Genomic DNA, 15009 nt, shown 5'->3' on the forward strand with positions numbered 1-15009 from the left:
TCATACTATCCATACTGATACAGCAGACAGTAGTCACTCCTTCCAATCCTATGCTTTCACATCAAACATAAGTGCATCCCCCATTGTCTTCATATTAGACAGGAATCATCCCATTCCATCTTCTGCCTCCATATCAAATACATATCATCCCATCCATCCTCTCTTGTCTCATCCCATCCATCCTCCACTGTCCTATACCAGATAAGAGTCATCCCATCTATCCTCCCTTGCCTCCATACTAGACAAGTCATCCCATTCGTCCTCCACTGTTCCATACTAGACAAGTCATTCCACTCATCCTCCATTGTTTCATATTAGACAAGAGTCATCCCATCCATCCTTCACTGTCCCATACAGACAAGAATGATCCCATTCATCCTCCACTGTCCCATACAGACAAGAGTGATCCCATTCATCCTCCACTATTCCATACTAGACAAGAGTCATCCCATCCATCCTCCACTGTCCCATACAGAGTCATCCCATCCATCCTCCACTGTCCCATACAGAGTCATCCCATCTATCCTCCACTGTCCCACACAGATAGAGTCATTCCCATCCATGCTCCACTGTCCCATACAGACAAGAATGATCCCATCCATCCTCCACTGTCCCATACAGACAAGAATGATCCCATCCATCCTCCACTGTCCCATACAGACAAGAATGATCCCATCCATCCTCCACTGTCCCATACAGACAAGAGTGATCCCATTCATCCTCCACTATTCCATACTAGACAAGAGTCATCCCATCCATCCTCCACTGTCCCATACAGAGTCATCCCATCCATCCTCCACTGTCCCATACAGACTCATCCCATCTATCCTCCACTGTCCCATACAGATAGAGTCATTCCCATCCATGCTCCACTGTCCCATACAGACAAGAGTGATCCCATTCATCCTCCATTATTCCATACTAGACAAGAGTCATCCCATCCACCCTCCACTGTCCCATACAGACAAATCATCCCATCCATCCTCCCTTGCCTCCATATTAGGCAGGAATCACCGACTTCCATAACAAACATGAATCATATCCCTTCTCCTTCGTCTTCATGAAAGACAAGTTCTCCTATCCAGCCTCCTTCCAACAAACCACTATTCATGCTCTTGTCTCATGACCAGATGGGAACCATCCCATGCACTCCCCTGCTTCCATATCAAACACGAATTAGCCAGCCGCCCTCCAGTTTCCATGCTTGGCCAGGAGTCATCACGTTGTTGTCTCAAGGACCCCTAGGCGCCATTCTCCCCCCCTCCGAACCCCTCCCCAGCCCTGGACTGCCGCTGAGAGGCAACGCGGGTTACTCCGGGGACTCACGGTGCAGGCTGAGGGAGATGTTGATGGAGTACTCCTCCACGAAGCCCTTGAGACCGGGCATCCGGGCGCACTTCAGCAGGGTCTGGGCGGCGTTGTCCCCCACGTGCACCCAGCACACGGTCTCATTGGCGTAACTGAAGTCCATGGCCGTGGTCTGGCGGGTGCCTGTGGGGGTGATGGTGGGCACCGGCACCCCGCTTAGGTACGTGGCCAAGATGTTCTGGGAGTTGGCGATCAGCAGCACAGCGGGGCGGTCGACCGGCTCTGGAAGGGGCGGGGGGAGAATGAGAGTCTAGGAAGGCCCACGCCTGCTCTGAGCTATGGAGGGTCAGGAAATACAAAACCAGCTCGGGGTGGAGGAAAAACCACCCACACTCTGGTAAAAGGGAAAGAAGCCCCTCCTGTCAGAGGTATGGAGGAGGGAGGAGGAATTCGTCCTCCCCTTCACATCTGTATACACTTAGATGCTCTTTAAGAAAAATTCCCCTTTTCCATCTCTCTATCCCCCACCACTACACCCCCAACTCTGAGCAAGAGAAGTAAGGCCAGGGGAAAAGATCCCCATGCCCCCACCCCAACATAGAGAGTAGCTATGAGAAGAGAAGGAAGGGAAAGAAGAAGGCCCCTTCACTATCGCCACAGCATCTCCTGGGACACAGGACCAAGAACGAAGCCGGACTGCGATGGGGCTGGGATCCAGAGCGATCTTCCTGCCCCAACATACCATTCTTGGCCTTGCAGGAGCGGTTGTCAGGTTGTAGCAGGTAACCCTCCACACAGCTACAGGTAAAGGCTCCGTCGGTGTTGGTGCACACCTGGCTGCATGTGCCGTACACTGAACACTCATCAAAGTCTTGGGGAGAAAAAACACAGTTAGACTCACCCGTCACTGACCTCCATCTGCCCTCCCCACACTCTAATCCAGAAACCAAGAGACGTCCATGAACGGCATCCCTTTTCATCCTCTTCTCCATCAAGCTTCCTTAAACCCAATTCAAGCCCAGCTTTTTAGGACTCTTCCAACAATTCAGTCCATTAACTATTCAGTAAGCGCTTACTTGGATACGCAGAACACTGCAGGAGGCAAAGGGGAGACAGGAAGCTTATATAAGGTGGGGTCTCTGACCTCGCGGAGCTGGCAGCTGAGGAGGGGCTATGTAGCACATGACACAGAAGCCCATGTCCTTCTCTGTTGAGCACTTTCTCCTCAGGTATACCTTGTCTTTCTCTCAGTTTTCAGTGACACTGCCCTTTCTGGGTTCTTCTACCTGTCTGAATGTTCCTTCTCTGGCTTATCATCCCCATCATGTCTCCTAATGGTAACTGAAACTCCAAGTTCTGACCTGCCCCTCTTCCCTTCTCTCTCTGTCCTCTCTCTCAGTGACCTCATCAGCACCCCAAAAACTCACCCCTTATTTCTATGCAGCTTTATATATCTAGCCTGAGTTTTGAACCTCAGTCCTTCATCATCAGTTGCCTAGAGAACATTCTGGCTATGCCATAAGGCATCTCAAACACATCATTTCCAAAACAGAAATAATCATCTTTCCCCTAATTACTACCCATCTAGAACCTTTATCCCTGTCAATATTATTTTCCCAATTTTCCAGGTTCACAATTTTGAATGATCCTCATTCTCCTTCACCTCATCTTGTCAATTATACCTTTCCATCATCCCACATGGTCTTCTCTTCATAATTATTTTTCTGTCTACTCACTTGGTCACCACCTAAAGTCTAGACTTTTGTCTGGACTCTTACAATGACCAGCAAACTCCAGCTCAAGTTATCTCTCCTTTTCAAAGTGATATTCTCCCAATCCAGATCTTACCATTTACCTCCTCTGATCCATAAATTGGTTGCCTATTATTTCCAGATTAAAATTTATCTGGCATTTAAAACCTTTTACAAACTGACTACAACCTTCCTTTTACTCTCTCTCTCTCTATATATGTATATATTTACATATATTTGAATATATATGTGTGTGTGTGTGTATCACCTTGCACAAAAATGTCTAGTCAAAATGATATTTTTGTTCCTCAAATAGAAGAATATATCTCCCATCACTATGCCTTTGCAAAGGCAGACACTTATGCCCAAAAAGCACTCCCTCATTTCTGCCTTTTAAAATGCCTGATTTCCTTCAAAATTCAGCTTAGAAGTCACCACAGCTCTATGAAGACTTTTCTGAAGTTCCTAACTGCTGGTGCCTTGCCAAACAATTTATCTTGTACTTATTTTACATACACAAATGTAATCCTATTTTACATAACCTCTCTCATCCAGACTTTGGATATTGGTACTGAATCTTTTCCAGGGAACAGAATCTTAGGGATAAAGTTCAACTGTCATGGCTTGAAGAGACTGTGTGGAGGGAGTATAAAGATAAATAGTCTTCTTTTCAAAGACCCTGAGTTAACTGGAATGGGGAATCTGAGGAGACATTTTGAGAGAATTAAATTTAAATCATTTGGTGGAGAAGACACCCTAAGAAAAGCCTTTAATTACTATTCTGAGGTATGTTGAGTTGTAGTCAATAGTAACAGGTAACTCTAGATATCCTCTTTCTCACAGCTAACTACATTGTTGAAATATTTAAGTACAAAGTAATGAACTTTATCATTCATTACATTATTAATAAATTGTATGGCTAATAACACTGCTGTTTACTAATTTAAGCCTAATTACAGTAGGGGGATAGAGAGAGAGAGAGAAGAGACAGAAATAAATGGTTTCTCCAATTTATTTGTAAACTGGGGTGGGGATGATTTAACACATGAGAGAGAGTTTGTATTTTTATTCCTTCATTTATATACTTGTGTGTGTGTGTGTGTGTGTGTGTAAACATATACATATATACATATAAATACATATCACCACGTACTCCTTCATTGCCTTAGAAGCTGGGCAGAGAAGGAACAAGGAATGAATCGGTACCAGTTAGAGGGGAATAAGGGTTGTTGTGGTTGTCAACTAGATAGCACATTTATCCATTTCCCACACAGCTTATATACATGATAAACCCTGCTATCCTTATATGTGCATATGCTGTCTCCTTCTATTGAATATCAGTTCCTTCAGGACAGGGCCTATTTGATTTTTGGTTTTGTTTCCTCGGGCTCTATGAGAGTACCAGGCTCTGAATAAATGCTTGCTCTTGCCTGATTGATTTAAGTATGATATAAAATAAAACATGCAGGATACATACATAAAATCTGACCATAACATTCTCTGTTGCCTGAAATATAATTCTTTGCCTGGCATTTGAGGTCCTCCACAATTTGGTTTCAAACTATCTTTCCAGTATTATTTTCCATTATACCCCTTCAAATACTTTTTTCTGTTCCAGTCACACTGACTCCTAGCTTCTTTCTGATCTTGGCCTTCATAACTCTGTGGAGGTCGTCTCCCAAGCTTGGTATGTCTTCTTTTCTCCTTCCCACCCACTGAACCTTTCCTTTCTTCAGAGCAGTTCAGTTAGCATCTTCTCTAAGATTTCCCAGATCTTGATTTCCTTGCACTGACTGCCTTCACTTCCTGGATGACTAGGATGTCTTACTGGGCTCAATATATTCACGTGCATTTTGTCTAGATTTTTCTTAGCCCTTATCAAAACCTGGGGAGCAGTCTGGGTTTTCTGGTCCCCAGTTTCCTTAGTTATAAAAATGGAGACCCTGGACTAGATGAGGGGTTGGAGGCCCACATCCAGCCGACTGCCTGTCCTCGTACAGCTGAAAAGCTAACAGTATTTATGAAACTTTATTTTAAATGTTTTTTTAAAAACCCAACTCGATCGATTCTTAGTTTATAAGTCCCTCAGTTTCCCAATCCCGGCTTAGATGAGTTCTAAGGTCTCTTTTCCATGTTCCAATGTAGGTGATCTAGCCTTGTACCACACTTGTTTATGCTACACCCACCCCAATGGGCTGTAAGGTCTTCCAATGGTAGCCATGTCCCTTTTTTAGCTTCATGTCCCCACAGGCTAAAATTTAACTAACCTTTGTTGAAATGGTTCCAATAGCTGGTAGAAAGTTTTGGGAGAGGTCTCCGGTGGAGGAGGGAAGTCATGACTGATTGGGAGGATTAAATAAGCCATTACATAAAACTGAAAAAGCCTTGCGTTGCTTCAAGGGATGGGTAGGAATTCAGTAAGCCTCAAGGCCCAGGAAAGGCACAGAATACAATACAGAAACAGGTGAGCCGGACATAGCCAGAAGACAGCGGGTTCTCTTATTTGGCCAGAGCAGAGCATGGGGAGGTAGGGAGCACGCCATAAGGCTGGAAAGGAAGGGTGGCGGAGAATTGCACAGGGCTTTAACATCCAGCTGAGCTCAGACTTTCCTGGTTGTTCCCTGGATAGGGAGCCATTCAGAAGTCTGAAATGACCCAAACTGACCCTGCATAAGAAAAATGAGTCTGGCAGCTGGGTAAAGAAAGGTCTAGAAGGGGGCCGAGTGGGGGTCAGGGTGAGGGTCTGCATTAAGCAGGGGAAAGAGAAAACAATGGCTATGAGAGAAATTCCAGAGGCAGGAGCAGCAGAGCAGGGCAGCTTACTGGGTGTGAGATCGATTAGTCAAGAGGAACAAAGTCAAAGGCCAACTCCAAGTTTTCCAACCAGGAGAAAGTGGACTGTCGCAAGTGACTTTGCAGGCTATTTGTCACCCTCTGGGGAACAGAGATGTTTCTGAAGTACAAACTGCCTCCACTGTACCCCTCAGCTACTCAGTTATAACAGACTGCCAAGGTCATTGAGAGGTTAACCATTTTGCTAGGGCTCATACAGACCCATCAGAGGCAGGACTAGAACTCAGACCCTCCTGACTCCCAAGCCAGCCCCCTCCCCACTAGATCACTCGGTCTCTCAATTCTGTCCTGGAAAAGAGTTATTTGTGTCTCTGCCTTCTGTCTCTTCTAGTAGAATGAGGGTCTTGAGGGCAGACTGGCTCTGTATCAGTTGTTGTCAACCGGCTAGGATCCCACCAGTATTTTACCCTAGAATGCTCATTTCTTAATTTTGTCGTGCTTTTAAAATTTTGATTTGATTGATGCTCTATGAAATGGACAAAAAGCATTTTCATTTTGGTTTTGGGATTGCCAGCGTCTCGCACATGGAAGTGCCTAATAAATATGTGTTGATTATGGATCTATTGGTCCTTGCTACCGGCAGTGTTTAGCATATAGTAAGTGCTTAATACATGTTTATTTATTTGATTTCCCTCCACCTAACCTTCCTCTTCCTCCCTCTTTAAGTCCTTCCCCCCATCTTTTTCTCTCTCTCCTTTGTCTCTCCACCTTTGTCTGTCTGTCTGTCTCTGCCCTCTTGCGCGCGCGCGCGCACACACACACACACACACACACACACACACACACACACACACACACAAACCTTTGCAGCTTTTATTGTCACTCTGGAGCTGGAAGCTGCTGTTGCAATAACAGGAGGGCCCACTGAGGGTGGGGACACAGTGATGCTGGCAGCCTGCTCTGGAGCAGTTGGCCCGGAGCTCTGAGGAAGGGAAAAAGATGGATACACGGAGTCTCATTAACAGAGTCCTTTCCCACTAGGAAGTTTTCTGTTTCTTCCTCAGAGAAAGCAAAGGGACCAAATGGTGCTCCTCGCCCCGGACCGGCTGCGACTGAGGGCTCAGGGGCCCCGATAGAAGGGAGTGGGCCTTCCCTCAGGACTCCACCTCAAGCCTCTCCCCCAGCCTTCTGACAACCCAGCAATCTGCTAGGGTGGTGGGCAGAGGAGGCTGAGGAAGCAGAACTTAGATTTCTCTGTGGACCTTTCCCCATTTCCCTCTTTTGCCGATGACCCACTTCCACCCAGAAGACAGAGTTAAATGAACTGAGAGGGGGAAGAAAATGAGTGTAGGGAAACACCTGTTCCCCCAGGCCTGAAACCCAATTAGCGGTCCTCCAGTAGGGCTGGGTGGCCCGGCAGACCAACCACAAAGACCCCTTTGTCTCTCTACCCACCAACCCAGCATCAGAGATTGAGAACTGCCTGATCTGCTAAAAGGTTTAAAAGCTGTAAGCCTGGCAGAGGGAGCTGGGGGTTTGGGTAGGGAGACAACAAGGCTGCATCTACCCCCCCACACACACCCATGAAATGAGTTAAAATGCTCTATTCTTTGCACCTCAGTGCTGAATATTCCCTTTTTTTGGGGGGGGGGAGCAAATGCCAGTGACTCCTGGGTTTTTGGGTACAGAGTCACAAGTCACAGGAAACTGTTAAGTCCAGAGTTTAAACTCCAGATATAGGGGATGTTGGGTTTTTCAAAGTAGGGGAAGAAAGAAACATTATAACTTCAAAGAAAGTGACCTTTAACCTGCCCACTTTTGACCTCTGCCCCAGTGCCCCTGAAAACATCAATACAGAAGAAAAAGGGGTGGGGGGTGAATGAGAGTTCAATTCCTGGACCCTCTGTGTTCCCCCATTCCTATTCCACAGGCCCCAGAGACAAGAGCCAAAACAAACAAGGAGGAAGAAAAAAATCTTTTACAAATTCCTCTCCTCCCCACCCCCCATCTCTAAACACTGAACAGAATCCAGATGTGACTCCTCTCGAAGGCAGATGTTTTCCAACTACTTGGCACACATATACACGAAGAACCTTCCTCTTATCCTCCAATAGTAGTGAACTGAAATGGCTACTCAATCCCCTCTGCCCCCTTTCCCCCAGTCTCATCTGGCTTCCTCTCTGACTCCCCTCCTTCCCCAAGGGCTCTGGAGGCTGGCTCTCTTTCAGCCCACCGCCCCAGTCTTCCTCAGGATGGCGGCCTCGGCTGCTCCCAACGCCAGCCTTCTTCAAGGCAGCCGGCCCTTCAATCACCCCCGTCCCCTCCCCGCAGAATACACGTGACCCCTTGTCTTGGCCCTAGGTTCCTTCTTCAGCTCTCCTTCCCCTTTGACCCCTTCTAGGGTCAGGCCCAGGCCTCTGGGGATGAGCACTAATTCTGAAAGGAGGAGGGAGGATTAAGGAGTGAGGAAGAAAAGAAAAAATTTACCTGAGACCCAGCCCTGAACTCTTCCTCCCAAGGTACAAGGTCTTCCCCTCTGACTCACCATAAACACCCGCAGAAGACCTTGACCTCCACAGGCACACATTCTCCTTTCCCAGACTAAATGAGAATTCAGCCTTTCTGCCCAAGGTAGCGGGCGGCCATTTCCTCCCGCTGTTTCTCCCCCCGTTCCTCCCCACCACCCTCCTCCCTTCCCCACCCCAGGAGGAGCCACATCCCGGTGGAAGACGTGTAAGGGCCTCCGGCCGTAGGAAATCCAGCTAGAGGAGGCCCCTCCATACTGGCTGCAAGAACTTGGGCTAGCGCTCAGGGCCGAGCCTAGGGCCTCCCCCAGTGCAGAGGCCGAGGAGGCAGGAGCGTAAGGCGGGGAGCGGGGAGCCCCTGCCCTACCTCGGCAGTGAGCCCCCTCGTCGGTGCCGTCGAAGCAGTCCTGTATCCCGTTGCAGAGGCGGGACATGGGCACACAGAGCTCCGTGCCGGGGCAGTTGTGCTCGTTGGGCTGGCATCTCTGGACCTTGCTCTGGGGGCCTGGGGAAGGAGGAAGAGGGAGGAGGGGGAGGGTGAGAGGAATGGGGGCAGGCCGGTCGCTGAGGGCCAGCTGACCGCTCCCCCGGGCTGGGCAGTCCCCTTCCCCGTCCCACAGAGGCTGAGCGGAGGCCTTTGAAGTTCAAGACCAAGCCCTCTGTCCGGCAAGAGCTCCCGGCCTTCTTCCCTTTCAGGGTCTTGCCCCGAGTTACCCCAGGAACAGAGCCTCCTCACAAGTGCTGATTAGCCCAAAGTCAAGAAGAAACCGGGCCTGAGGCAAGCACAATGGCAAGCCCCACTGCCTCGCACCCTGCCAGGCTCCGGGCCCCGCGCTCCTGGCAACCCGGGCAGTCTTATTGTTCTGAGCCGGGGCTGGGGGAGCAGGAGGAGGAGGACAAGGGCTAGGGGAGGACGGGACAAGCAGGGGGGCCGGGGTCCAGTGGCCGGGGAGGGGGAAGGCCCATTATAGTGCATGTGAGGCAGAAAATCCCGTCACGAGACTCCTCCATACACAGCTCAGGGTTCTAGAGAAGGGCCGGGGGAAAGATGGGGCCTGGGCTGGGAGAAGGCTCGGGGGGCAGCTACCGTGAGCTGACCTTCCGTCCACACGACCTTTCCTCTCCCTTAGCTGCAGACCCAGGGACGAGAGGGGCTCACGCCCAAAAGCGCTATCTCCGCAAGCCCGGAGCGCCTGGACGAGGCTGGGAGGGGGCCAGGTCTTGCATCATGTTCTTTGGCCGGTCCCCCCTCATTTCCAGGCAGCCCCTGCTCGGGCAAAACATGGGTGATGGGAAGGGTGTCTGTGTATGTTGGCAGCCCCCGAGTTAAACCAAATAGAGGCCGTGAAGGAACAGCCTTTGTCCTGAGCGGGGCCCGGGGCACCTGGGTTTAGGGAGCCAAAGAATGCTCCGTGACGTGGGAGAGAGGGGCAGTGGGAGGGGTGCCTTTGGGACCATACGTCCTATCCCCGCTCTGAGAGGGTGGTCTTTGTAGCTGTGACTTAGAGATCGCCATCCTGCCTGCTGTCCCCGATTCATGGGTGGGGGGTGTGTGTGGCAGAGAGAGAGAGAGAGAGAGAGAGAGAGAGAGACAGAGACAGAGAGACACAGAGAGAGACAGAGAGAGAGAGACAGAGAGACAGAGAGAGAGACAGAAACAGAGACACACAGAGACAGAGAGAGACAGAGAGACAGAGACAGAGAGACACAGAGAGACAGAGACACAGAGAGACATAGAGAGACAGAGAGACACAGAAAGAGACAGAGACAGAGAGACACACAGAAAGACAGAGACAGAGAGACACAGAGACAGAGAGACAGAGACAGAGAGACACACAGAGACACAGAGACAGAGAGAGAGACAGAGAGAGACTCACAGAGAGACAGAGACAGAGAGATACACAGAGAGACAGAAACACAGAGACACAGACAGAGAGACACACAGAGACACAGAGACACAGAGACAGACACAGAGAGACAGAGACAGAGACAGAGAGAGACAGACAGACTGTGTGTGTCTGTGTGTGTGTGTGTGTGTGAGAGAGAGAGATCAAAGAAAACTGGCAGCCCCTTAAAATTAAAATTGCTCTGGGTAATTATTAGGGGGTTGCAGGCATGTCCAGGAACAGTCCAAGGATCCCAAGTGTGTGGGGAAGGTTCTGATTTGAGCTTCGGTGCGGAGGGGCTCATTACCACCCCAGGGCAGGCGGGGAGGAAGGGCCCTCCAGGGCCAGCGTTTGCCCAGACTCCCGGCCGACCGTGGGGTTCCTGCCCCCTCGTCCCCACTCCGAGCCGGCGGGGAGGGAACCTTCTTTCCCGTGTAAGCAGCTCGGGTCGATTATACCACTTATTAGGGCAGGGGAGGGGGAGGAGGCCGGCGGTAAGAGAGGGACTGCTACAGCTCGAAGGGCCAGAGGAGACGCAGCCATGAGCGGGGAAGGCCCGGCCACACGTGCGGCCTCCAGAGCTTGATAAGAGGAAATAAAACAAGGCCCGGGAGGAATGCGCCTGGGGAGCGGGGGAAGAGCCTGGGGGGAAGCTGGGCACGATGTCCCCATCTGAGAAATACGAGGCGTACGAGGCCGTGATGGTTTGTGATGTCATCTTGTAATGGTTTTCAATGTCATCACCCTAACAGCGAGTGTTTAAATCGCTCCTTAAGGCTGGCAAAGGGCTTTACAAATATGGTGGCAGTGGCTCCTCCCCTCGCTGTGGGAGTGGGGATTATCCTTCCCCCCTCGGAGAGGGAAACCGAGGCCGGCAGAAATTAAGGGACTTGCCCAGAGCCATGCAGCTGGATTCGAATTCGGGCCACCCTGACTCCAGGCGCACCCTGCTGTACCCCGTCACTACCACTTGGCAAAATATACTCTTGTCTCGTTCAGGGTGTGTACGTAAAACCTTTGCAAGAGACAAACCAGGGAAGGACAGGACCAAGGGGGTGTACAAGCGGTAACCAGAGGTACATACAGATCTCAGGGGCTTCATCGGAGCCATCTGGACAGTCCTTCTCTCCGTCGCACCGCCAGCCTTTGGAGATGCACGTGATCTGGTCTCTACAAGCAAACTGCTTTGGGCTGCAGGTCTTGGGCACTGCCGGGAATGGGGGTGGAAAGAAAGAACGGGGGCATCAGAGAGGATCTGGGCCAGGCCCACGTCCCTGGAATCTTCCTCTGGGGTTTAGAGCCCCCTCCTCCCTCCCCCCACACTGTTCCCCTGTCCAGCCTGGGCTCTTAGCCATGGCCTACATGCGGGGAGGGAGAGCCGTGGCCAGAGCGAGCCTGTGGGTCACTTCCAGAACGCTGTGTACCTGGTGAGCAGGGGAAGGGGCCCCCCTCACAAACCCCTCCAGGGCTGCCTCTCCTTCTGTGCCCCCACAACGGGCTCACGGTCACTCAGGCCGGACACCGGCTTCTCCTGCGCCAGGGCTCTCCCTGACTGAAGCTGGAAGCCTCCCCCCTTACCTCGCCTCACTGCTTTAACCAAACCCGGAGAATCAGTTCTTCCTACCCCCCCCCCCAAGCTGGAACTCCAGCCCCCCCCCCCGAGCCTCTGGCCCCCACACAGTACTGGGCCAGAGCTGCCCACGGCCCCCAGGCGAGGTTGGGATGCGTCCTTTCTCTCTGAAGCTACTTGGTGCAATGACCAAATCAGACTCGGGGAAAGGAGCTCTGTGACACTTCCTAAGGATGGAGCTGAGGCGTCCCAGGGGGGCCTTTAAGTGGAAGACCCGGTGATACAGAGAGTAACTCAAGGCAGCGGGCTCCCCCACCTCGGGGACACCCCCAGCCCGGGGATACCCCCAGTGATAATGTCTGAGGAGCCAGGGCAAGGCTGGGGGGTGATGTCCAAGGCCCTTTAGCCTAGCCAGCTTTAAGGTTACCTTTGTAAATAATGACAAACTATAGAAAAAGAATTAGACCTCATCTGGGCATCCCGCTCATTTTGTTTGTTTCCCCCTCTGGCCCATTTAAGCAGGGTTTGTGATGCTCTCTTGTCCAGAGGAGAGGCTCTCTCGGTCTCCCTTTCTCACCTCACCAGAGGTCTCCTCTCTGTCCCCTGTAGCAGTTTAAACCCTTTCCCTTCTTGCCTTTCCTTTTATGGGGAGAGGAAATGGTGGGTCCCTCTCCTCCCTATAAAACGCCTCTTCGGGGTCCCCGAGGCAGGGACCCTCTCCTCCAACCTCCCAGGCTTCTCTCTTGGGGCCACGTTCCTCCCAGACGCTTTTCCCCTCCCCACCCCCATCCCAACGTCTCTCCAATCCTTCCCCACCCCCCACCAGGGGGCCCAGGCCTCCAGCCAGGACCTTAGCAAAACCCAGGAAATGCATCAAGGATGGTCTTGCCAGGCCCCAGGAGCTCCCCCACCCCCCACCCCTCCTCGCCCTCAGCCCCAAAGAAAGGGCCCTTGAGGAGGTAGATAATGCCGAGTTCATTGCCCCACTGGACCAGCTGTGAGGTCTTCCCGGGAAATGGAGCTCGTTAGCATTCGGAAGAACAGTCCTCGGCCCTCAGCGACTAGAAGGGGGGCGGATTTGGGAGTGGTGCAGGATGGGATTCGGAGGCAGATGGGATACTCGAGAAGAGAGAACTAGCACTCTATGGCTCTCGCCACACTCCACTTTTACTTCTCTCTCCAAGCTCCTCAATTTCCCTTTCTTCCCCTGAACTTGAAGCCAGAGTCCGGGCAGGGTCACCTGGCGCTTCTCCGAGCCCCTGCCCGTCCATGTCCCGTTCAGCGCCCCCCATCTCCCCCTCCCCCAGCCTCCGCCCCCTCCCCCAGCCCCCCCTTCATTTTTGGCTTGAGTTCGACAGAGGAAACAGCAGCTGGCAAACTCCGAAAGCTGAAATGAGTGAGATTCACAAACCAGATGTGCTGGGGGGTGGGGGGGGGAGGGATTGCAGAAGAAAGGGAAAGCAAAGGAGGGGAGAGCTCAGGGTTTCTTTTTCCTTCCCATGTGCTGAACGGCTCCCCCTCCCCCAACCCTGACTATGAAGGAAAGGAGGTGAGAGACCTATGGCCTCTTCTGGACCCAGGGGCTTGGGAGGGAGGTCTGGAGGATGGGCCCAAAGCCCTTCAGGAACGGCTGCCAGATAACCCACAGGGCTAAGATAAGGGTCTTTATCTCACCCTATCAGCCACACTCATCGGAAGGGACTCAAAGTAGGCTTCCTTTGCAAGCACCCCTCCCCCTCCCCGCATCCCCTGAATCCAAACCCCAGGACCCCATCCCTCCACCCCGAGACGCTGCCCTCAAACTTGGGCCTCCAGACGCCTCCAGAGCATCGGGGCCGTTATCTTCCCCGGCCAGTCCATTCAGCGCCTGAGCTGGTGGTGTTCCTCAGCCAGCTGCATAGACAGGCTAGGATCCAGTCGGCCAGTGACAAGAAGCGATTTTTGGTCTCCTTCCATTTGGATGAGAGGGAGCTAGAGTTTGGGGGGGGGAGCTGGCTGGGGCACAAACTTCTGGGAGAAAGGAGAGAGGGGGAAAGGGAGGAAGGGAGGGAGAACACAGCCAGCAGCACAGAAGGGGCGTCTGTTCTCAGCTTCGCTTCGAGACGAATGTGACTGCCATGTTAAAGCTAGCTGACACCCCTGCCTTCCCACCCCCACCCTGGGCTCTGGCCCAGGCCGGGCCCCTGGGGCCACGAACGCTGACCCACGGGAAGCCTCAGGGGCTGGCCGTCTGGCCAGACACAACATGGACTCCCCTGCCCCGCTCAGACTCTGGCTGAAGCCCTCTGTCCCTTTCTGGGATCTTAAGGAGAAAGCAACCGGAGGAGGTGGGAGGTGTGTGGGGAGAGATCAAGATCTGGAGAAGGAAAGAGAAGGCAAAGGCCTTCCTCAGGAGAGAAGCTGGGGAAGGCGGAGTCTCAGAATAAGGGGTGCGGGTCATTCCCCACCCCAAGAGCAGCTTATGAGGGGAGGGGGCGAGCAGGGGATTTCCCAAAAGGCTGGGGAGACCCGGGGACAGAGTGAGGAGGGGAGATCTCCCCCTTTTGCAGCCCAGAGGCAAAAGGAAAGATTCATTTTACTCTCCTAGGGCCATCTAAAGGAAAGGAACCACACAGAAAACATTTAAGGGGAGAGAGGAAGATGGGGGGAAGGCTGGAATGGAACACTGAAGAACACAGTATACACAGGAATATAAACTTCCAGATAAACTGGGAATGGGGATAGCAGAAGGGCCTCCCAGGCCCAAACCCAGAGCTTTTTCCTTGATTTAATGTACTTTGGGTGTTACCCCGCAGCTCTGGAGGCTCCCAGAGGCTCAGACACATTTTTGTCATTCCTGAGTCTGGGCCTCTGCTCTGTGGCCAGGATGGACGGATGGGGTGGCTCAAACCGCTGGGGGAGGAGAAGTGGGCCCCCTCCACCCTGGGTCAATATTGACTCAGCAGGACATGAGCATGACCCTTAACCCCCCCACCAGATTTTTTCTTTGCCCCCACAAATGAAACCCAGACCACTCAGCTATCCTTAGAGGTCATCCCGTCTATCCCTCTGTCGTCACAATGCCAAGCCTATCTGCCTACACTCTGCGAGGAAGTCAATTCCCCAGGCTCACTGGACTCCCCAAATCTTTAGTTATTGAGAAATACCCCTTGAAGTTTAGGTTTCCTCCCTCCTAA

General features: G+C 52.0%; 1 protein-coding gene across 1 annotated transcript in view; it reads right to left on the bottom strand.

Annotated features, from left to right (window-relative positions):
* Nucleotides 1-15009, bottom strand: part of LRP1 (LDL receptor related protein 1) — a 111195-nt gene that overhangs the window by 87972 nt on the left and 8214 nt on the right. The window contains exons 2-6 of the mRNA XM_051961460.1: nucleotides 11348-11470; nucleotides 8745-8882; nucleotides 6715-6834; nucleotides 2051-2179; nucleotides 1327-1590 (exon numbers count right to left, since the gene is read on the bottom strand). Of these exons, the coding sequence (XP_051817420.1) occupies nucleotides 1327-1590; nucleotides 2051-2179; nucleotides 6715-6834; nucleotides 8745-8882; nucleotides 11348-11470 (774 nt within the window). The remainder of the gene's footprint in view (nucleotides 1-1326; nucleotides 1591-2050; nucleotides 2180-6714; nucleotides 6835-8744; nucleotides 8883-11347; nucleotides 11471-15009) is intronic.

This window comes from Antechinus flavipes, chromosome 5 (assembly GCF_016432865.1).
Source record: "Antechinus flavipes isolate AdamAnt ecotype Samford, QLD, Australia chromosome 5, AdamAnt_v2, whole genome shotgun sequence".
NCBI lineage: Eukaryota > Metazoa > Chordata > Mammalia > Dasyuromorphia > Dasyuridae > Antechinus > Antechinus flavipes.